Source organism: Bombina bombina, chromosome 2 (genome assembly GCF_027579735.1).
Source record: "Bombina bombina isolate aBomBom1 chromosome 2, aBomBom1.pri, whole genome shotgun sequence".
NCBI classification, from domain to species: Eukaryota; Metazoa; Chordata; class Amphibia; order Anura; family Bombinatoridae; genus Bombina; species Bombina bombina.
The window spans coordinates 252,228,734-252,253,565 of NC_069500.1; the positions used below are offsets into that span (position 1 = coordinate 252,228,734).

Below are 24,832 nucleotides of genomic sequence, written 5' to 3' on the forward strand. Positions count from 1 at the left end.
AAAGGATTAATTATTTTTGCGGAGAGTGTCCCTTCCCACAGTAATGCGTTACGAGTTGCCATTATCAGTGAGGAATCTTTTCCATGGACTGGCTATACACAATACACAAACATATAGTTCCTTTTACCCCAGACATCACACACACACAAACACACAAAAACAGGCACAACAGAAATCAACAGATTCCATCAAAAGGAGCTGCTTCTCGATGACTGTTGTCCTTCGCAGTTTGTTAGTCAATACCTAAGAATATGCACTTCTGCAGCTTATGTATAAATATGGTAGCAGATTTTTCTGTACAACGATACTGTAGTAGCCATCTTGGAAACCCTTTCATCATGAAAGTAAATTTATACCCTTTTCATATAATGTTTTCCTTCTTTTATGGGGAAGGTGCACACAGAGGTAACAGAAATGATGCAGGTGGAGCCCAGGCACCATCAATCCCCCCTATAGGAATGCTACTACAGAAGGGGGCCCTAGATATATGGACCCAGTTTTAATTGAGGCCTCTGAGATCCCTATAGTTATGCCCCTGCCCCAGATTTACAGAGATTTAAAGATAGGCGCAAGTTGATATCACAAATCGGGCAGTACGCCGGTATATGCTAGAGGACAGGGAACAGGCAGGCTCTAGGGGATAGAGGCATGCAGAACCCCAAAACAGTGCTATTTTAATATGAGCAGCATTAATTCAAGCATATTCCTTACCTTCTGAAGCTGTCACAGAACAGTCATGCACTTAATGCAAATCTATCAGAGGAGGCATCTATGCAAGAAGTAACTTAGCGGCCTACAGAGCCAGCCATTGTGAGGAGGATCACTTTAATATAATGCTGGAGGGGCATAATCCAGCCTTGAGGTGGATCCAAAAATGGAGCTGGGGGGGGGGGGATGATTCTAGACGTGACCTGGCTCACAGACACAGGCAGCAAGGCAGAGCAAGGCTGGCCTACATCATGTACAATAAAAAATGCTGGTGACTGAAAGGGACTAAGAAAAACAGCGCCAGTTTGTAACCTGGCAAATGCCTTGTATGGTCAATCCTGGCCTGGCTTATCTGATTGTTGAGAAACAGTTTATGGATAGCTCAAACTTATCTCCTAAATGCAATCAATATAACTATCCAAATTCTAGTATTGTTTAAGTAAACATATTTTAAATGTATACATGTTGTTTGCTAATTCTGTAATAGTTTCCAAAAATACTTATCTTTTTTGCAAATCTATAGAATACAAGATTATTTTTCTGCTTTTAAAAAAACTACATAGTTAAATTTATGGATACTTACTCATTATAAAGGACAGAAACTCCAGCGAATGGATCATTTCCACACTTCGCAAAAAGAAATACTGAGCAGAGTGCTAAAGAAATGGCTGAGAAAATGATTGAGAACTTGATTATATTTTTACATTCAATTTTAAATTTAGAGATAATGAGGCCTCCTATAATTTGGCCAATTGCTGCTGCTGGGATGAGAACACCACCTGTGAAGTACAAACAAGTAACTGAGAAATGTAGTTCATTATTACTAATGAGTTTTAGTTCAGAATTATTTTACAGTTATTTCTAAACTTAAAAATGTATATATAATAATTATACAATTTAATTCATAAGAGACTTTAAATAGGTTTTACCAGGTCCTATTCAACATGCAAATTACACATTTCAAGTTAAAGGACAACTAAATACAGTGGAACTGCATAATTAACAAGTGCCTAATGAAAAGACAATGCAACGACATTTAGTTTAAATTTCAAATAAGCAGTAGATTTTTTTTCTGACTAATTTATTTTTTTCCATTTGTCACCCCCCTGTATCATGTGACATCCATCAGTGAATCAGAGACTAGTATATGTATGCTCTGTGAACTTCTGCACATGCTCAGTAGTAGCTGGTGCCTCAGAAAGTGTGCATATAAAAATACATTTAAAAAAAAATAAAATGATAATACAAGTAAATTGTAAAGTTTCTTAAAACTTTATGCTCTATCTGAATCATGAAAGTTTATTTTTTACTTTAGTGTTCCATTAAATGAACAGTTATATTTAGTCAATAGTGATGTCGCGAACATAAAATTTTCTGTTTGCGAACGGCGAACGCAAACTTCCACAACTGTTCGCAAACGGGCGAACCGCCATAGACTTCAATAGGCAGGCGAATTTTAAAACCCACAGGGACTCTTTCTGAAAAGTTGTTTCAAGGGGACTAACACCTGGACTGTGCCATGCCGGAGGGGGATCCATGGCAAAACTCCCATGGAAAATTACATAGTTGATGCAGAGTCTGGTTTTAATCCATAAAGGGCATAAATCACCTAACATTCCTAAATTGTTTGGAATAACGTGCTTTAAAACATCAGGTATGATGTTGTATCGATCAGGTAGTGTAAGGATTATGCCCGCTTCACAGTGACAGACCAAACTCCCCGTTTAAAGGGACAGTCTACACCAGAATTTTTATTGTTAGAAAAGATAGATAATCCCTTTATTACCCATTTCCCAGTTTTGCATAACTAACACATTTATAATAATATACTTTTAACCTCTGTGATTATCTTGTATCTAAGCCTCTGCAAACTGCCCCTTTTTTCAGTTCTTTTGACAGACTTGCAGTCTAGCCAATCAGTGCCTGCTCCCAGATAACTTCTCGTGCACGAGCACAGTGTTATCTATATGAAATACGTGAACTAACACCCTCTAGTGGTGAAAAACTGTTAAAATGCAATCTGAAAGAGGTGGTCTTCAAGGTCTAAGAAATTAGCATATGAACCTCCTAGGTTAAGCTTTCAACTAAGAATACCAAGAGAACAAAGCAAAGTTGGTGATAAAAGTAAATTGGAAAATTGTTTAAAATTACATGCTCTATCTGAATCATGAAAGTTTATTTTGGCCTAGACTATCCCTTTAATGCACCGCAAACAACCGCAAACAGTCCATTTGCACAACCGCAAACTCCTCATTTGCACAAGGTTGGATACCAAGCTAGCCATGTCCCGTTCCTTGTCCTCACTGATGTCATTGAAGGTCTCTTTCTCCACCCAGCCACGTACAACACCAAGGGTCCACGAAAGGTGACAACAAGCACCCTGGGACGCCTGCTGTGTTTGGTCTTCCACCTCCTCAAAGCCACCTTCCTCCTCTGACTCCTCTTCTTTAGACTCCTCTCTCTGCATTGCCTCTCTCTGCGCTATTGTAAGGTGTGTTAAGTAGTGCTATTCCTATCAGTTTAATCCCTGTTACATCCCCTATCAGGGGACGTGTATATGGCATCGATTTTAGGAACCGGGAGATGGAAAAAGATGCTTGGTCGGTCCTCCTACTTCAAATTTGGGGCACTGCGCGTGCAATCTAATGTGCCACCAGATAGGAGTGGTGTGTTAAGTAGTACTATTCCTATCAGTTATGTGCCTTTTTTTTTTTTTTTTTGGTTTTTGAAGCCACAGTGCAGCACCAGAGGCCAGAAAAATTAGGCATGTACACATGCCTGAAAAATTAGGTATTGTTGCAGCCGCTGCTGTAGCAGCGGCCAGAAAAATTGATGTTTGTTTCCCAGGCAGAAAGTGCCCTAAAACATTGCGGCTTGAACCCTAGTTGGTGGCGGATAAGTCACGCAAGTCATCCGGCATTCAGAGATAAAATACAGCAGCGTGTGGACCATTTTTAGCCCAAGGCAGCTCATCTCATCAGGCCTTTTTTAGTCGAATGTATCGCCCACTGTCAGACCCTTCAGGATCCATCCCTCATTCATCTTAATAAAGGTGAGGTAATCTAGACTTTTTTGACCTAGGCGACTTCTCTTCTCAGTGACAATACCTCCTGCTGCACTGAAGGTCCTTTCTGACAGGACACTTGAAGCGGGGCAGGCCAGAAGTTCTATCGCAAATTGGGATAGCTCAGGCTACAGGTCAAGCTTGCACACCCAGTAGTCAAGGGGTTCATCGCTTCTCAGAGTGTCGATATCTGCAGTTAAGGCGAGGTAGTCTGCTACCTGTCGGTTGAGTCGTTCTCTGAGGGTGGACCCCGAAGGGCTGTGGCGATGTGTAGGACTTAAAAAGCTCTGCATGTCCTCCATCAACAACACGTCTGTAAAGCGCCCTGTCCGTGCCGGCGTGGTCGTGGGAGGAGGAGGATTACTTTCACCTCTTCCCCTGTTAGATTCCCGTTGTGCTGTGACATCACCTTTATACGCTGTGTAAAGCATACTTTTTAATTTATTTTGGAACTGCTGCATCCTTTCCAACTTGCGGTAATTCGGTAACATTTCAGGCACTTTATGCTTATACCAGGGGTCTAGTAGCATGGACACCCAGTACAGGCCATTCTCCTTCAGCCTTTTTATACGAGGGTCCCTCAACTGGCACGACAGCATGAAAGACCCCATTTGCACAAGGTTGGATGCCGAGCTACTCATGTCCCATTCCTCGTCCTCAGTGATCTCACTGAAGGTATGTTCTTCCCCCCAGCCACGTACAACACCACAGGTACCAGAAAGGTGACAACGAGCACCCTGGGATGCCTGTTGGTCTTCCTCCTCCTCCTCAAAGCCACATTCCTCCTCTGACTCCTTTTCCTCACAATCCTCTTCCAGCGTTGCCGCAGGTCCAGCAAGCGATGCTGATAAGGCTGTTTCTGGTGGTGATGGTGACCACAACTCTTCCTCTTTCTCTTCACGCTCATCTATGGCCTGATCCAGCACTCTTCGCGGGCACGCTCCAGGAAGAAAACAAATGGTATGATGTCGCTGATGGTGCCTTCAGTGTGACTGACTATGTTTGTCACCTCCTCAGAAGGACGCATGAGCCTACAGGCATTGCGCATGAGCGCCCAGTAATGTGGCAAAAAAATTCCCAGCTCCGCAGAGGCTGTCCTAGCACCCCGGTCATACAAATAGTCGTTAATGGCTTTTTCTTGTTGGATCAGGCGGTCGAACATTAGGAGTGTTGAATTCCAACGTGTCGGGCTGTCGCAAATCAAGCACCTCACTGGCATGTTGTTTCGCCGCTGGATATCTGAGAAGTGCGCCATGGCCAGGTATCAGTGGTCAGATGGACCCTTGCCCCAACACTGTGTGCCAGACATGCCATTACTTCCTTTTGCACAATCGAGTACAGGTTGGGGATTGCCTTTTGTGCAAAGAAATTTCGGCCGGGTACCTTCCACTGCAGTGTCCCAATAGCTACAAATTTTTGGAACGCCTCAGACTCCACCAGCTGGCGGGCTAAGAGTTCAGACAAGCCAGCTGTCAGATGCCGGGCAAGGGGGTAACTTTGTGACATTGGCTTCTTACGCTCAAACATGTCCTTGACAGACACCTGACTGTGGGCAGATGAGCAGGAACTGCTCAAGGCAAGAGACGGAGTGGCGGATGGTTGAGAGGGTGCAAGGAGGACAGCAGTGGTTGACGTGGCTGAAGATGCTGGACCAGGGAGGAGGATGGAGGCTTTGAGTTTGTGTGCTGCTTGAACTCATGTGTTGATCCCATAGGCGTTTGTGATGTGCGATCATGTGCCTTCGCAAAGCAGTTGTACCTAGGTGGGTGTTGGACTTCCCACGACTCAGTTTCTTTTGGCACAGGTTGCAAATGGCATCGCTGTTGTCAGAGGCAGACACACACACAAAAAATGCCAGACTGCTGAGCTCTGCAATGACGGCATTCTGGTGGTGGCAACAGCATGCTGACCCCGGGTGCCGATGCATGCTGTCTGACTGTGCCACTAGCTCCTTGCGACGACCTCCCCCTGCTGCCAACTCGTCTCCTCCTCCTCTCTGTCTCCCCATCTGAACTTTCCCCCTCTTCTTCTTCTCTTCTAGCGGGCACCCACGTGACATCCACGGACACATCGTCATCATCAACCGCTTCACTTGTATCTGACAACTCAGCAAAGGAAGCAGCAGCGGGTACAACATCATCATCATCACATGTGTGTAATGCTGCCTGACTGAGACATATCCCTGTTATCTACATCCTCTGGCAATAATGGTTGCGCATCACTATCACTCATTTCTTCCAACTGATGTGTAAATAACTCATCTGACAGATCAAGTGAAGCAGCTGTGGTGCTAGTGTTGGTGGTGGCGGCAGGCGGGCAAGTGGTAACTTGAGAGGTGCCCGAAGATAAGCTGGAGGAGGATGGTGCGTCAAGGTTCCGAGCGGAAGCTGTAGAATATTGGGTGTCCTGTGTTAGCCAGTCAACTATGTCCTCAGAACTGTTCGAGTTTGGGGTATGTAGCCTCTGAACACTGGGCATTATTCTAGGGCCAAAGGGAATCACAGCACCACGACCACGACGCCCCCTGCGGGGTGGCCTGCCTCTGCCTGTCATTTTTTTTTTCGATTAGTGGTACTATGCGTGCACGCTACTGTGACAACAGATATGAGTGGCACTGTGCACTGGCAGAAGTTGGCAGAGTAGACGCTGTAGGCCTGACACACACGCTTGCAGACAACTAACTGCTATTCAATCTATTACAGTCAAAATTTTATTTTATTTTTTAAATGTACACTACTGTTACGCCAGATATGAGTTGTACTGGGGTGACACTGTGCCCTGGCAGGCAGGCACTGAAACGCACACGTGTGAAGGAAACGGACTGCTATTATTTCACAGTCAAAAAAGTGTTGTTTTTTTTAAATGTACACTACTGTTACACCAGATATGAGTTGCACTGGTGTGACACTGTGCCCTGGCAGGCAGGCACTGAAACGCACACGTGTGAAAGAAACTGACTGCTATTATTTCACAGTCAAAAAAGTGTTGTTTTTTTAAATGTACACTACTGTTACACCAGATATGAGTGGTGGAACTGGGCAAGTGGGCACAGTATACGCTGTGAGCCTAACACACACGCTGGCAGGCAGGCAACTGCAATTAGATTACACAGGGAAAAAAAAAAAAGCAGACTGATGTTCTAGCCCTAAAAAGGGCTTTTTGGGGTGCTGTCCTTACAGCAGAGATCAGATGAGTCCTTCAGGACTGTAGTGGACACTGAATACACTAGCCTAGATATCGATTTCCCTATTAAATCAGCAGCAGCTACACTAAGAATGCAGCTTCCAAATGAATCTAAAATGGATGCTGTCCAGGAGGTAGGAGGGTCTGGGAGGGAGGGTCTGCTGCTGATTGGCTGGAATGTGTCTGCTGACTGTGAGGTACAGGGTTAAAGTATTACTCAATGATGACGAATAGGGGGCGGATCGAACATCGCATATGTTCGCCCGCCGCGGCAAACGCGAACAAGCTATGTACACCGAGAACTATTCGCCGGCGAACTATTCGCGACATCACTATTAGTCAATCTATAATATATTCTTGGGATCATTTTTGGATACCGGCTCTAGTAAACAAGTAGAGGTAGTATGCTAATTTAAGCCACTTTATGGTAAAAATTAGTAGGGTAACTTGATATCTGAACAGGAAGGAGTTATTTTGACTATATCAGATGTTCTTTGACTTTGAGAAAGTAATATGTACAGGGAAAATTAAAAAGTTACATCGAAAAAAACATCTAACAAACACATCATCAATTCTTTAAAATTCAATATTGATTATCCTATATAATAAAAGGCCAAGTGTGTTTCTCCGAAGCTGTCACGTGCAGTAGAGACTGCGCACGAGGACAAACACACCTGGCCTTCCAACTGACCTGGCGTCGTGTGGTGGAGTGGGTGTGGCCGGGCGGATGCGGAGTGGGTGTGGCCGGGCGGGTGCGACATGGACGTGGCCGGGGAGGGTGCCGAAGACCTGCTTTAAAACGAAGAAGACAGCAGCCATCTTGTCACCCTCATGGGTTTATAACAGATATGGAAAACGCTCACCAGATATTAACTGAACTCAGCAAACTACTAGTTTCTCACCAACTTATATTTACCGCAGCATTAAATAAAGCCATTGGCTCTACAGAGGACAACAGAATCCAGGCAGAGGTTTATTTAAGCCCAGCTGATGTGAACACTGTTGGCGGGGATGCTTTGGGGACCCAGCATCCAACGCTCACCCCTGATATAGTAATTGCTGAGGAGACGTTATACCAAGAGGCAGAAGGCTTTTCCGCCGAGCTCCTGTCACTGAGTGCTATTGCTAGGAGCCCAACCAGAGCTTATATAGATAACCCAGGAGGAGGTGGAGATTTGGATTCCCAGGTGCTTTCGGAATGGATCAATGCTGTGGACACAAACCATCGGCTGAGAGATTATAGTGTTTCTCACATAGTCCTGGGAGGAAGAATAATAAAGACGGAGCGAACGGGGACAGCACTGGAGGGATCCTTCCTTTTGTGGAAGCAATTTTGCCTGACCCACGCAGCCCGATACAAGATCAGCGAGACAAACAGCACAGAGCTAGATCTTATGGATGTGGTACATTCATAAAGGATGGGCATAGGATGTGTTGCCACTTATGCTTTGCTGTTTGGACACAATATGAAGGAACTCTACAAAAAAATTTAAGCCAGACTTTCCTGATAAATCTTATGTGAACTTTTTCTTTTTGCCACACTAGTTATATTAGAGGCAATCCAGATTATTAACCGTTGCATTTGAAGGCATAGCGCTAGAAACCAAACAACGGTCTTACAAGGACTTGCCTAAAGCTCAATTGCAAGTTAGATGCTTACTGCTCTGTCTATATTCTACAACTCAAGAGCTTCATTAGTATTATGTGCTGAGTTTCATATTGACATTTGTTTATATGTTCCCCTTATAGCAGCATAGGTTAGTAAGGGCTTCTCCCAGTTTGGTTTAGGACTAAAATATTGGGTGTTTTACTTGTCCCTTTGATTGCACTTATGCTACCTCTTCTTTTGCCAGACGGTCACCGAACTTAATCTTTATTTCAGTTACAGCAGTGAACCAGAATATGTTAAACCTCAATTGTGAGTGGTTTCTTGTCCAGAGGGTTAAATTTGTGCTAAGTTATGTATTGTAAAATATATTTACAACAGCGACTTATGTTATAACAACCAATCTCTCTCATTACCTATTTAGAGCACTCTAAATTAAACGTGCCTGGTTTGTTAAAGTCACAATTCTTATGTTTAATTGATACTATGATTTAGTTTGAAGCTTACTAATGCAACATATTCAATACTCAGAGTAGTTACTCTAAACTGCATTTAAATCCAGGATACACAACAGCCTATCTCTCAGGAGAATATTTAGCAGCCCTAATCTCCCATATGTTCCAACTCTAGAATATTTTTCGCCCTAGCTTAGTAACTCTTATTGTTGTATTAAAAACCGTTTCTCAAAACTCATTCTCACTATGTAAAGCTGCCTATACAATTATCCTACTACATGCCTATTCTACATTAAGATTGGTACATATATAACCTAGCTACTTTTTTATTTATGCTCCTAACCCCCCCCCCCCCCCCCCCCCCTATTAATATGCTCTGACAAGTTTATTTGTTCTCAGAGTATTATTTTGTGGTTCTCTTGTTACATACCACATCTATCATTTTAAAGGGACGTGAAACCCAAAATTTTTCTTTTATGATTCAGATAGAGAATACAATTTTAAACAACTTTCTAATTTACTTCTATTATCTAATTTGTTTTATTCTCTTGGTATCATTTGTTGAAGGAGCAGCAATGCACTACTGGTTTTAACTGAACACATGGGTGAGCCAATGAAAATGAGTATTTATATACAGCAAACAATCAGCAGCTAGAACCTAGGTTCTTTTCTGCTCATGAACTTGCATAGATAAACCTTTCAGCAAAGGATAACAAGGGAAGGAAGAAAATTAAATAATAGAAGTAAATTAGAAAGTTGTTTAAAATTGTATTCTCTATCTGAATCATGAAAGAAAAATTTTGGGTTTCATGTCCCTTTAACTATTCATAATAAAACAACTGTACATCAAAATTAGCGTTTCATTATAATAATAGCTCTCATCATATTCAAAATATCATCCTAAGGTCTCACTTGCATACACTAATATTGCTATTCCTTGGGGTATAGTGTGACCTTGATATGTATTTCTGGAGCCGAACGGAAAACTACATTTCTATACTGCAAAATATCTTAATCTTCCTTTTGTGTTCTTTATACACGTGAATTGTATTTTCAAGTTGTTTCTAGTTCTAGAGCTTAAAGGGCCACTAAACCCAAAATCTTTCTTTCATGATTCAGATAAAGAATAGAAATTTAAACAACATTACAATTTACTTCCATTATTTATTTTGCTTCATTTTTTAAATATCCTTAGTTGAAGAAAAAGCAATGCACATGGTGAGCCAATCACACGATGCTTCTATGTGCAGCAACCAATCAGCAGCTAGTGAGCATATCTAGATATGCTTTTCATCAAAGAATATCAAGAGAATCAAACAAATTAGATCATATAAGAAAATTTGAAAGATGTTTAAAATGGCATTCTCTTTCTAAATCATAAAATAAAAAATGTGGGTGGTATGTCCCTTTAATGAGGCTTTTTGTACAAATTTGTCTATATGAAAATTTTGGTGAATACTAATAATGCAAAAAAATAGAGGTTTATAATGTTTGTAGATCCTTTTGTAACATCTGAATGGTAATCTGATTTGCATTGAGTGTACCTGCATTTGCAACTTCATATATGTATTGATCTACCTTTTCCTGTAATTTAGATTATATTACCTCAATAAAAATATTGAATAAAAAAATAAAAAATAAAAAATGTTTTTGCTTTCTTGTTATCCTTTGTTCAAAATAGAAAAATAGTAAGCTCGGAAGAGTGCACATGTCTGCAGCACTATATGTGAGCAGTTTTACAACAGTGTTATACATTAGCAAGAGCACTAGGGGCAGCACTATTTATTGTCATGTAGTGCTCCTCCTGACATGCGTGCTACCTATCTAGATATCTCTTTAACCAAAAATAACATGAGAACAAAGCAAACTTGATAATAAAAGTGAAATGGAAACTTTTAAAATTGTATTCTCTAGCTGAATCATTAAAGAAAAATTTTGGGTTTCATGCCCCTTTAATGGTTATGGGGTCTGATTGGAAGTCTAATGTGAATATGTAGCTAACAAATTAAGACTGCAGTGATCTGATCTGGGATCTCGTGCTGGCAATAGACTGAGTGGGATTGCAGGACCATGTGTTCTTATTTGAGGTCTGGTAATGACTTCAACTACCACCTCTGGTCTCCTTTTGGTTGTGGAGAGCAGTGGGCATCTTTGAATAGCAGCCTTCATTTTTTACACTTATGTTCAAATATGTGTTAAAATAGTAAGAGTCGAACAGCTCCAGGATACTATTTTGTTTGCATGTTGTGTTAGATATCAGAATCCTGGATTCCAGATAATTAAAACCTCAGCTGCCAGAGAGGGTCCCCACATGTTGCTATTCAGTTTATTGCTAGCATTCATGGGTTAGACAAGCTGATTAATGCATCTCACCACAACTTGTTTTCCAATTTTACTGCATCCTGATTTATTGTTTTTAAAAGAGAATCAACATCAGTTCATACATGTATTCTGTTTGAAATAGTACAAATCCAATGAGCAAATAATAGTCACCTACCTCCCAATATAGCTGCAAAACTTGATGTCAGTGAAAACTGATTTTCAATAACTTTGGGAAGAAAGGTTGAAAATCCAGTAGTGATCAAAGCATCTGTACAGCTGGCAAATGTCAAAGACATCAGCACTGGGTTTTTTAGCAACAGCTGGAACCAAAATAGAATTAATATTTAATAACATTTAAAACCCTCAAAGTATGTTTTATATTATTATATACATATAACAAATGTTATGCAAGAGCTATTGTACACAATCTCAACACAAGCCCTTGGAAATACCACTCTTCTGTTCCTTCACTGTTCCCTGTACAGCAAATAACATGCTTTTTATTTTCCTAGATTCTTGCAATGCAAACAAGAATGAACTATAATTGTATATATCATACAAACAAGCACTTACAATACATGTGCATTAAAGTGATTGTAAACTTTAACGAATTATAGCCCAGTATCAAATAATACTCTTATAAACAGGGGCACTTTAATTAATTAAAGTTTACAAAGACGCTTATATTTTAAAATATTTACCTTTGCGTTTTGGTAAACATAACGCCGATCCTCCGCCTGCATCTGCTGCTGAATTAAAGTGTCCCTGTTTTTAAGATTATTATTTGATACTGGGCTTTAATTAGTTAAAGTTTACAATCCCTTTAAGTGGTTTCTTGTACATTTACATATGGAGCTCTAATATATGGCTATTCAGTATAGTAACTACTTTCAAGCACTAATCAGCAATGTTATTAATTTGCTGCCTTGTTTTAAAGGGACAGTAAAGTTATAATTAGACATTCAAGATTTAGACAGAGCATACAGTTTTAAACAACTTTCCAATTTACTTCTAGTATTTAATGTGCTTCCTTCTCTTATTATCCTTTGCTGAATGGTTTGTCTAGGCTCAGGAGCAGCAAAGAACCTAGGTTCTAGCTGCTGATTGGTAGCTGCATATATATACTGATTGTCATTGGCTCATCCATGTGTTCAGTTAGAAACCAGTAGTAACAAATTATACCAAGAGAATGAAGCAAATTTGATAATAGAAGTAAACTAAAAAGTTGTTTAAAATTGTATGTTCTACCTAAATCATGAAAGAAAAATTTGGGGTTTCATGTCCCTAAGCAAATAGTAGGGTCTCATGTGTTCAGCTACATTTTGCTTTTATATTGTTTAATAATTCAAGTATTTTATTAGAAATGTAGATAAAATATCCATAATTGCCATACAATATTTTTTGCATGGAAATTCTAAAAAGACTGGATTGAGGGCCTAGCGAACTAGCTGTTCTAGGTCAGACCCAAATTCAGGACACATCATAAATGTCGAGGAGGTGGTAAAAAAAACAACTATCTATTGATTTATTACTAACTGTGAGCGGAAATTATTACACGTGCATTTGTTTCATTATGATTGCAAAGTTGTTAACCAAACACGGATATTTGTTTCATTTTCATGAATGCACCACAAAATTAAAAGAAAATGAATAAATAATTATGAAATTCATCCGTATTCATTTGTTTCCTTTAAATTACCTTAGGGTTTAAAAATACTTATCTATAGCGCTAATCCCGACCCTTCTTCTCAGAGCCCAGGTCATGATAATAGGAGGCTTAGCACAGTGAATGCCAGGGCCTGCACTAAAGGCAAAGGTCCTTTAGTGCAGGCCCTAAGATCCACCGCGCTAAGCCTCCTATTAGCTTGACATGGGGCTCTGAGAAGAAGGTTAGGGATTTACGCAGCTCTCCATCATGCTAGAGGTAAGTATGTAATGCTACAGGTGAACTGTTCCACCTGTAGCAAAGGAACACTTGCATTGACTTAACGAAAACTAATGTAAATGTGCCATGAATATTCAGCAAGGGCAGCCAAATATTCAGAAAAATACATTTTCTAAATATTCGGTTCAAAAGATTTGGCCGAACCAATTTTTTGCCCGTGCACATGTCTATAAATTATTATTTGTTAGTGTAAAGCAACAGCAGTAGTACTATAAATGTACAGCATACAGCTAACAAACTGACAGGCACTTAATGAATGACAAATCTAGCCACTGACCTATAGAAAAATATATACGATAATAAAACATTAATGGGAAAAGAGGGCCCAAAATAAGTGCTACTTATAAGGTGAGCATGCCGCCCTTAGAGGTAATAGTGATTACTCAAATTTAAAGAGACAAGATACCCAAATGTTAAAGTGATTGAAAGGGAAGCAGTATAGCTGCAAAAAGCCAACTAGAAAATATCACCTGAACATCTATATGTAAAAAAAGAAAGATATTTTAACTCAAAATTTCTTCAGTAGCCACATCCCATTGTAAAGGGATTTTAAGCAGCCAATCAGGATGCTAGTCCAAGGACTTGCAAGGGAGCGTGCACCTGACATGTGCAACACAGTCATATTTATTCCCTCTTCAGTTTAAATAAGTTTATTATGAAATGATGTCAGATTTCAGTGAAATCTCATCAGATCACAGTAATGCAAAGTATGACATCAGCACTGATTAAGCTGGTTGGCGGTTGTTTTTTTTTTTTTTTTTTTTCAACATGCAGATGATAGTAGCTGAAGGATAACTATTCACAGAGCACTTGCTATTGTGAGTTTAAGAAATGTTGAGGTAAAATATCTTCCTTTTTTGCATAGAGATGTTCATATGATATTTTCCTGTCAACTTTTTGCATTTATGCCCCATCATTTTCAAGTGATTTAGCATATGGGTATTATGTCCCTTTAAGAAGTAGTGCTCAATGTGGGCCATCTCATGCAGAATAAGTAGTGCAACACTATGCAAGGCAAATCCAGGACACCTGAAACATTAGGAATACATTTAAGGAAAATTAGGACATCTGGTAACCTTCATTTAATATTTCTGTAGCTAATAGTTTAACATAAAGATGGTTTGTTTACATATTTGTGTGTAGTTTGATATTTGAAACCATTCATCATAAGTAGATGCTTTTAATTGGTTACTTCACGTCTTTGTATGAACATGTTGTATTGGTCAATTTTACAGTCCAGCAAGACATTTTGAAACAGAATTGGCTATTGAAATTTATAAAATGTGGTATAAGAAAAATGGAAAAATAAATAATTAAAAAAGGAATAATTAAATAAGATTATTTTATTTTTACTCTACAATGAAAAAATGTTGATGATTTATATTTAAGGGGATATTTGTGCTGTATTTACTTGAGGTTTATGACTGGTTAAATATATGTCTGTCAAGTTCTTTATCTGTAACTATTTATGCTTCCTGCACACCCAATTGGACCACATAATTTTAATCAGTGCAAGTGTTCACTTGAATTGTTTTTATTATTTCACTTTATTTTATTGTATTGGATATGGGTTTTTAAAGTGAAGGTAAACTTTGATGAATGAAAGCCGTTTTTAAAAAATACTATTAAAAACAGGGGCACTTTCATTCATCAAAGTTTACAAAGCAGCCGTTTTGATTAAAAACTTACCTTTTTTTCTTTTCTCAGCCAGAGCAGCTTCCCCCTCTGGAAATCCTCTCTTCACACGTCAGCAATGACTAATCCGGCTTCCTAGAAATCACAGTATGGCCTCAGGCAATGACTACCCTGTGGGGAAAGCCGTGATTGGAAGAAGCCGGATTAGTCATTGCTGACGTGTGTAGAGAGGATTTCCAGGAGGGGGAAGCTGCTCTGGCTGTGAAAAGAAAAAAAGGTAATTTTTTTTAATCAAAACGGCTGCTTTGTAAACTTTGATGAATGAAAGTTCCCCTGTTTTTAATAGTATTTTTTAAAAACGGGCTTTCATTCACCAAAGTTTAGCTTCACTTTAACTTAAAACATTGTTATTTTGATTGAGCGCTGTTCATTTTTTGTTTGGATTCTATATTTTCTTTGGAGAGGCAGATTTTATAGTATTTACTTATACATCTACTCTGACGGTGTTTAGTTTTCGTTTCTTTGGTAATAGAAGATAAACAGCGCAATCATACCTAAAATTAATTTCTGTGTTCCCTGATTTTCCATAAAATTAAGGTATACAATACTTTTAAATATGTCATTATTGTTAAAAGATTCATATAACAAACTTATCAAAGGTCTGGAAGAAAGCAGAACCCCGGACGTTGGCATCAAGGTAGGGGTAATTGACCCCTATTGGCTGAATGCAGTTCAGCTTTAGGTCAAAGGGGCGTGGCTGGAGGCAAGTTTTTAAATTGTTGGTGCATAGTGTTTTTCGCGCTCTTTTCAGTGACTTACCTGACCGGGAGAACGGCTTCAGTGCTTACCTGCTATGGACGCGCTGCTACAGGAGCTGACGGCGATGGCCAGAGGAAGAGGAGTCGAATGGATCCGGGAGCAGCTGAAGTCGGTGGAGGAGCCTCGCGCAGGGACATCAGGAGTTGCAGGAGTCAGCGGGTCCAGGAAGAAGAGACCGTTGAGATCAGCTGGGCCCCCGTCAAGGTTGAGTCCTGAAGCATCCAGCTCGAAGCGGAAGTCGGCGACGAAGACTGGGCGGAGAGGTTCTTCAAGCAAGAGGCCAGTGGCAGAGAAGACGTCAGGACCCGGTGCATTAACGGCGCATGGCGGTGACGTCATTGCGCTCCGGAGGCCCGCTGGGACTGCAGGAGCAGAGAGGACGGTGACGGGTAAAGTGGGGTCTGGCAGGGGCACAATCTACAGGGTAGTGTGGCGGTAGTAAAAGGGGGCATGTTTAATGGTATGCCAGGTATGTGAGTTAGTTATTGGGTATGTTTGTAGTTATTCGTGAGGGGGGAAGGCTGTCAATTTTTTTGCACGGCAGTGAGGGGGTTAACATTAATAGGGGCCAGTATGTTGGTTTTTATAATTTTAGTGTTTGGTATTGTATTGAGGTAGGTATGTTAAAAAAAAAGAAGGGTGCGTTATGCTTATTTTCTCCTGGCAAAAAAAAAAAATTAAAAAATAATTAGAAGTTTATGAATAAAATTTTTAGAAATGTATTGCAATAATAAAAATTGACGAATGTATGTTGGTGTAAAAATATACATATATATTGAAATGTTTTATTTTGGTTTTTTGTTTTCCTTGTTTTTTAAGGTTTTTTATTGGGGTTGTATGATATGCTTTTGGTTATATTATCTAGGTGAGGAATTTTGCTTGTAATGGTAGGGCAGGTTTAAAAAAAAAAAAAAAAAGATAATAAATATATAAACAAATTGGTGTTCTTTCTTTGATGGTTGCAATTTTATGTTTTTTTCCCTGAGTTTTATAGGTGTTCCTGTATAGGTAGGTGCTATTTGGTTTGGGTTATTGCTTACGCAGGTTACTGTTTTTAAGGAGAGCAGGGTAGGAAGCTGACATTTGACTAGGAGGTGTTTTAAAAAAAAAAAAAGAAGAAGATCATAGGAAAAAGGGTGTTAGTGGGGATATTTTAATAAAGTAGTAGTTTGGGGATGAGAGCTAATGTCTCTAATTCTTTCACGCAGAGGTTTATCAGGAAGCACACGGCCTTTCTAGTGGAGGAGAAGAGGCCCCTACTCCTCAAAGGGACCCGGTTACGGAGCCGTTGCTGGTACTGGATGCTGGCAGCGACTTTGAGGAAGAAGAGGAGATTGACGAACCTGCGTTACCTGGACCGAGTACGGCTGGTCAGGTAGGCGATGCGTCTACCCTGGCGCAGCTTTTGAAATTATTATCTCCTGAAAAGGGGGTAAGGGTTTCAGGGGGGAGCAGGGCTTGTGAGAGTAGGGTTAGAGATAGGGAGGGGGTGCAGGGGAGTAGGTCATCAGGGGGGGCATGCACTCACACCTTCCCGTGCTTTGCAGTCCCCAGGATCTGGAGATATTACGGTGCCCAGCAGGCATCAAAGAAGGAGGTCAAGGTCGGGTCACGGCTGACGGAGATCACGTTCACCTTTGAGAAGATCTACTGTTATTCATTCACCTACTCGGGCGAGGGTTGAGAGTTCAAAGAGCAGTGGAAGAAGAGAGAGAGGACTTCACCTTCTAGGAAATCGAATGGGAACAAGAGGACAGGCGAGAGCGGTAGAAGGAGAGATGAGGTATTGGCAACCCAGGTCGTTCCCAGTGTTGGAGCAGATAATCGGGAGAGTACAAGGACGGCCCCCCAGTCTTCAGGTGAGTCAGCTGGGGGTGCTGTGGTGGAAGGATCGGGTTTGAAGTGTGGAGAACGTGAGAAGCTGCTGAATGGTTTGAAGGCGTTGCTGGCGAGTTTGGAGGCTCCAAGTGGGGGGGAGTCGGCCGATAAGGCTTGGACCCCGGGAGCCATTGTGGCTCCGGCTGAGTCAGTTTCGTCGGTGAGTGGAGCCGTTTCGGTTTCTCAGGTGTCGACTGTTTCGGTTTCGGGTAGTTCAATTAAGGTAGCTGAGGAAGCCTTGAGGTGTCCGTGCTTGTGTTCCATTGGTCCTTTGGGGATTCATCTAACGGTGGAAGTTAAAGAAAAAATATGGAAGAGGGAATTTTTAGAAATTTTTTCTTTGTTGCCACTGGACCAAGTGGTGGAGTTGAAGGAGGATGATAAATCCGAGAAAGGCAAGAAGGAGGAAGATGAAAGGAAGAAGAGGTACAGGAAGTTACCTAAGACCTTAGGTAATTGGTCGAGAGCCTTTTGCATTCTTGCTAGTGTGGTAACGGAGAAGTGCCCGGATCAGGGTGGATCTTTATTTTGTTATTTTGATGAGATTTCAAATGCTTACCGTACTTATGGAGGTATGGCATGGTGGCGTTATGACGAGAAGTTTCGTCAGAGGCTGGCAGTGAGACCAGAGATGCGTTGGGACGATCGTGACATGGGCATTTGGCTCGAGATCATGACCCCTTTAAGGGGTCAGCCTTTTCGTGGGTCAGGGGTCGGTTACTCCGGCCCCTCGGTTAGTTCCGGATCGGCAGTCTCAATGCGTAAGGGATTATGCTTCCAATTTAACGATGGAGCATGCCGGTTTGGAGCAAGTTGTAAATTCAGACACGAATGTTCTGGGTGTGGCGGTAGCCACAGTTTTTCAAGGTGTTTCAAGAAAGGAAAGATTGTTAGTAAACAAGGGGAATCTACTCCTTCGAGCTCAGACCCCGGTGAAGGTAGGAAAGATGGTGGGTTGGTTAGAGGCTTACGCCAATAAACGGGGAAAACGAGATGATGCCGAGCTGCTTCTTTCCGGTTTCAGCTCAGGTTTTGTAATTCCTTTCAAGGAAAGTGCTGGTGGTAAATTTAGTGGGAATTTGAAGTCAGCCAGGGAATTCCCTGAGGTGGTTAGAAAAAAGTTGCAAAAGGAGGTTACTTTGGGAAGAATGGCAGGCCCATTTGTTTCTCCTCCTTTGGAGAATTTGAGAATTTCTCCATTAGGAGTAGTTCCTAAGAGGATTGAGGGTCAATTTCGTTTGATCCACCACCTATCTTACCCAAAGGGTTTTTCTGTCAATGATGGCATTGATCCGGAATTGGTCTCGGTTAATTATGCGTCATTCGACAAAGCTGTTGATTTGGTTCGGGTTGCTGGCCGGGGAGCTTTGTTGGCTAAGGTTGACATCAAGGCGGCATTCAGACTATTGCCGGTTCACCCTCGGTGTCATCACCTTTTAGGTTGTAAATTTGATGGTTCCTTTTTTGTAGATTTGTGCCTTCCAATGCGGTGCTCTATTTCTTGTTCTTATTTCGAGAAGTTTAGTACATTCGTTGAATGGGTGGTAAAGCAACGAGCTGGGTTGTCATCTTTAGTTCATTACTTGGATGACTTCTTGTTTGTGGGCCCCGAGGGTTCAGAGGTCTGCAGGAGGCTGATGTTGACTTTTGATCTTGTTGCATCTGATTTTGGTATTCCAATTGCTGAAGAAAAATCGGAAGGTCCGATAACTTCTTTGTGTTTCTTGGGTATTGAGATTGATTCAGTGGCTATGCAATGCCGTTTACCCGAGGATAAGGTCGTTGACTTGTTTCAGTGCATCCAAAGGGCGTTGTCGTCTGAGAAGATAACTCTGCGGTGTCTTCAATCTTTGTTGGGTAAGATTAACTTTGCATGTCGTATTATCCCTGTTGGTAGGGTTTTTTGTAGAAGATTTGCATTGGCGACGGTCAGGGTAGTCGTTCCCCATTATCATATTCGTTTGTCAAAGGTCTTGAAGGATGACCTTCGAGTATGGTTGGCCTTCTTGAAGGATTTCAATGGCCGGTTGGTGATTCAGGAAATAGATTGGTCTGATGAGCATTTATGCCTGTTTACTGATGCATCTGGTTCCTGCGGCTTTGGAGCCTATCTGAATGGAAAATGGTGTGCTGAGGCTTGGCCTGAAGATTGGGAACCTTTGGGTTTGACAAAAAATCTAACTTTTCTGGAACTCTTCCCTCTGGTGGTTGCTTTAAAGATTTGGGCTTCTGAGCTCCGAGACAAACGGGTTTGTTTTCACTCGGATAATTTGACTGCTAATTCCCCCCCGGTTATCAGTTTGTTGAGAGAATTTGTGCTGGAGTGTCTGAGGCTTAATGTCATTTTTAGAGCTGTTCATGTATCGGGCAAGTTGAATTCTATTGCTGACGCTCTTTCCCGTTTTCAGTGGGAGCGGTTCAGGTCGGAGGCTCCGGACGCAGAGACGGAGGGTGCGAATTGCCCGAGGGAATTGTGGCTCCTGGGGTATCCTTAGTTTGGGACCTCGTGAATGGGGCTCTGGCACAATCCACCTGGCGGGCCTACGCCCGGGTATGGAAGTTATGGTTAACTGTGGTGAATGGTAGGGAATGGATGGCTTCTATAGAATCCTGTCGTGAGATACTGTTAGGTTGGATTATGCAGTGGAGGACTGAGTCTTTATCAGCAGCGGAAATTCGTAGGAGACTTGCAGCTTTGGCTTTCTTGTTTCAGTTGGGTGGTTTGGAGGATGTAACCAAGAATTTTGTAGTTAGAATGGCGGTTCGTGGTTTGTGTAGGAAGAAGCCATTAAAGGACAGTAGAAGACCGGTTATTTTCTCATTGTTAAAGAAGTTGGTGAGTATTCTTCCTCAGGTCTGTTATTCTGATTTTGAATTTTTATTGTTCCGGACTGCTTTTGTTCTGGCCTTTTTCGGGGCTTTTAGAATTTCTGAATTGGTAGGTAAGAATAGGTTATGTGCTAGTGGCCTTCGGTGGAGGGACATTTGTTTGAATAACGGGAGTTTGGACATATGGTTAAGAAAATCTAAAACTGACCAGTCTGGAAAGGGAAAATTGTTTCGTTTAAGGGCGGTTGGTGGCCCGTGTTGCCCATTTGGGGCGGTGTTAGCCTTTTTAAAGGTTAGGAATGGAGCTAACGAGGCTTTATTGATCCATCAGGATGATTCTGTGCTTTCAGTTTTTCAATTTGTATCTGTTTTTAAAAAGTGCCTTGTTTTGTTAGGGTTAAATCCTTGTGAATTTGGTTCTCATTCATTCCGCATTGGAGCTGCGACGGAAGCTCAGCTCCTGGGTTTGGAGCCTCAGGTGATTAAGAAGATTGGTAGATGGGAGTCTGACCGTTTCAGAGTGTATGTGAGGCCGGGGTTGGTAGTTTAAAAAAAAAAAAAAAAAAAAAGTTTGTTTTTATTTGTTCTTCTTTTCAGGTCCTTTGAGATGTTGGGTTATCGGCCATTCTTACGTTTATTGGGCCAGGAAAGCTGCTGCTGTAAAAAAAGGATGGTGCCCAGCTGGGTTTTTGTAAGAAAAAACTTGTTTTGAGGTGGTTTGGGGTTAGGGGCATGAGGTGGTGTCAGCTTTTGGAATCCGTAGTTAATTATGCTAGGTTGTTTTCGCCTCCTAATATCTTGGTTATTCATCTCGGAGGGAATGACTTGGGTTTTATGGCACAGAAAGCTTTGGTGGACAAGATTAAGTGGGATTTGGACCGGTTACATACTTTGTTCCCGAGTTTGGTAATTGTGTGGTCAGACATTGAGTGCCGGCTGTTTTGGAGGTCAGCGTGGGACTGTGTTAAATTGGAAAATTCCCGGCGTAAAGTGAACCGTATGGTGAGTGGTCACGTTAAAAAGTTTGGGGGCCTCGCTTTGAGGCATTCAGAGTTTGAAGGGGAATCGGGTAAATGTTTTTTCCTCCGAGATGGTGTCCATCTTAATGAGGTAGGTTTACATTTATTTAATTTTACCCTAAAGGAGGGTATTGAGTTGGCCGCAGCCTTGTTGGGCGGTGCTCGATGCTAGTTCGAGCTGTGGCGGGGTGCTTGCCCTGGGTGATGGCTTACGCCATGGTTGGGGTTCATGGTACCTCCTGTTGGGATAGGCAGGAGAGGTGATTGTTCATGGGGAGGCGTGCCTTATGGGTTCAGGCACGGAAAATATTTATTTGGTAGGGCAAGCCCTGGTTTTATGGTGTTAAGTTTTAAATAAAAGTTATTTATGTTGTTAATAATAATAAAATATGCTGCAGCCTTTTTTACCCCAACTCTGGTGTTGTGTTATTTATTTGGGATTGGGTTGTTGGGGGACGGAATGTATAGACAATTTGGGGTCAAGCAGAACCCCGGACGTTGGCATCAAGGTAGGGGTAATTGACCCCTATTGGCTGAATGCAGTTCAGCTTTAGGTCAAAGGGGCGTGGCTGGAGGCAAGTTTTTAAATTGTTGGTGTATAGTGTTTTTCGCGCTCTTTTCAGTGACTTACCTGACCGGGAGAAGAACGGCTTCAGTGCCCACCCTCCCTCCCTGTTTTATGATTTAAAAAAATTAAAAAAAAAAAAAAAATTGATTATAGATAAAAAAAAAAAAAAGAAAAGAGTAGTTTAAAAGGGTAAAACGTGTTCATATTGTTTAGTATATATGGTTGTCGCAGTAGGGGGCGGGGTGCTTGCCCTGGGTGATGGCTTACGCCATGGTTGGGGTTCATGGTACCTCCTGTTGGGATAAGCAGGAGAGGTGATTGTTCATGGGGAGGCGTGCCTTATGGGTTCAGGCACGGAAAATATTTATTTGGTAGGGCAAGCCCTGGTTTTATGGTGTTCAGTTTTAAATAAAAGTTATTTATGTTGTTAATAATAATAAAATATGCTGCGGCCTTTTTTACCCCAACTCTGGTGTTGTGTTATTTATTTGGGATTGGGTTGTTGGGGGACGGAATGTATAGACAATTTGGGGTCAAATCTTTTAAATGTTACAAACAATTTTTGCACTCATATATAGAGTTTAAGATTAATCTAAAGAAGTTTTACAAAAATAATAATCTCTCCAATTTCTAATGTCAGTGTATATTAAAATTCGAAACATGTTTTGTTAAAAAGAAAAAAAAAAGAATAAAATATTTTTTTCTTACCAAAAGTGCCAAAGGAAAATCTTTGAAGCTTTTACCAAGATTGTTTTGTTCTACAATATTTTCACTTCCATTGTTATGTGCTTGGGATATTTTTTCAGACTGTATTTTTGCAGTTCCTGTTGAACAATTACAGTTTGAGTGTTATACAATGTGCTAATGGTGATATTAAGATGAATAAAAAAAAAAAAAAAAGGTAAGATGTATTCATCAGTGAGAAATTCCTGTGCACAATCCAACTTTTTTAACTGTACAACTGTGTATTGACAAAAAGAGCTGTAGTTTTTGAATAGCACAGTAGACAGAACAAAAACTTGAGGTAAGTCTTAAAGGGACATTGTAGTGTAAGGAAATGAGGAAAATAAAGTTTAGATTCTGGAAGTAGAACTGGAGAAAATGTGAAATGATGAATTGAAGTATAGAAATAAGAAGTACATGATAATATAAACAAAGTTAAGATGTAGAGAAAAATGTATTAAAAATGAATGAGACAAAATTGGCTCAAATTATATATTTAGTAAAAGGCAACAACCAACTAATACAGTATAAGTAATGTGAATCAAAGTGCAAGATCACAAACAAGACAGTAAGAAATATTATTAAAAATAATTATAGAAAATTATAGTAAATTAGCATATCCATTGTTTGGCTGGTAACAACTGCCTTCTGTGTATTACATGAATACATTGTTTACAAACGTGCAGTATCTTCTTTCTTTTGAAAGCTGGAGCACCATATGGTTGCTGGTAATTACCCCCTATAAACTCTTGATATGAGCTGCAGCTAAATACGTAAATAAAAAGCTGCAACATAGAAGTTCTGTAACACATAAAATATGTAGCAGTGTCTATGCTATGAGGAGCCTCTAACTCTTTCAGCTTCCACAAGTGGTGGCTTTATGGGGTGCATAAGCACCTCTGTTGGACTGATTAGGCTGAAGATAAAGGTAATTAGGCTGAAGATAAGGGGGGAAAGGCACTACTGGGAACTAGCTGAGCACATTAGCTGAGCCAATGACATGAAGCTTATATATGCAGCAGCAAATCAGCAGCTCCTGAGCCTGTCTAGGTATGCTTCTCAACAAAGTACACTAAAAGAACATAACAAATTAGATAATAAAAGTAATTTGGAAAGTTGTCTAAAAGCACATACTCACTCACAAGCTCTCAGCTAAGTTTAAAAGCAAAACTGGAAGAGTCAGTTACCGCATTTGGCCAAATGGGACAAGCCCAGGTACCACGTCAAGGTCTCTTCCAAACACCTGGGTCCCTAATACAGTCACACAAATGCAGTCTCGCACACAAATGCAAGTACTTAATGAAACAAACTGGGAACAGGTCAGGGTTCACAGACTTATGTAATCACCCTAGACATAGGCAAAATAAGGAAAAAAGGACAGCACTCTCAGACAGGACTGGGTTCACATCCCATGACCCCTAAACAGGCCCAGCTTTTGGTGCATAGCACTCTCTTAAAGCTACACTATTTCCAGAGTCACGGGCAGTCAATCCCGGGCCTGCCTGGGTGCAGGTCCAGAGGGAAAATTACAAAACAGACAATACAATATACAGAAAAAGTCCAGCACTCGCTCACAAGCTCTCAGCTAAGTTTAAAAGCAAAACTGGAAGAGACAGTTGCCGCATTTGGCCAAATGGGAGAAGCCCAGGTACCACGTGAAGGTCTCTTCCAAACACCTGGGTCCCTAATAGAGCCACACAAATGCAGTCTCTCACACAAATGCAAGTACTTAATCAAACAAACTGGGAACAGGTCAGGGTTCACAGACTTATGTAATCACCTTAGGCATATGCAAAACAAGGAAACACGGACAGCACTCTCAGACAGGACCGGGTACACATCCCATGACCCCTAAACAGGCCCAGCTATAGCACTCTCTTAAAGCTACACTATTTCCAGAGTCACAGGCAGTTAACCCCTGGCCTGCCTGGGTGCAGGTCCATAGGGAAAATTACAAAACAGACCCTAGACCCTAGGCATATGCAAACAAAGGATATTGTATTGTCTGTTTTGTAATTTTCCCTATGGACCTGCACCCAGGCAGGCCCAGGGTTAGCTGCCTTTGACTCTGGAAATAG

General features: G+C 41.1%; 1 protein-coding gene across 1 annotated transcript in view; it reads right to left on the minus strand.

Annotated features, from left to right (window-relative positions):
- Positions 1-24,832, minus strand: part of LOC128646919 (solute carrier organic anion transporter family member 4C1-like) — a 198,307-nt gene that overhangs the window by 37,892 nt on the left and 135,583 nt on the right. Inside the window, exons 6-8 of the mRNA XM_053699728.1 lie at positions 22,740-22,855; positions 11,514-11,658; positions 1,292-1,487 (exon numbers count right to left, since the gene is read on the minus strand). Of these exons, the coding sequence (XP_053555703.1) occupies positions 1,292-1,487; positions 11,514-11,658; positions 22,740-22,855 (457 nt within the window). The remainder of the gene's footprint in view (positions 1-1,291; positions 1,488-11,513; positions 11,659-22,739; positions 22,856-24,832) is intronic.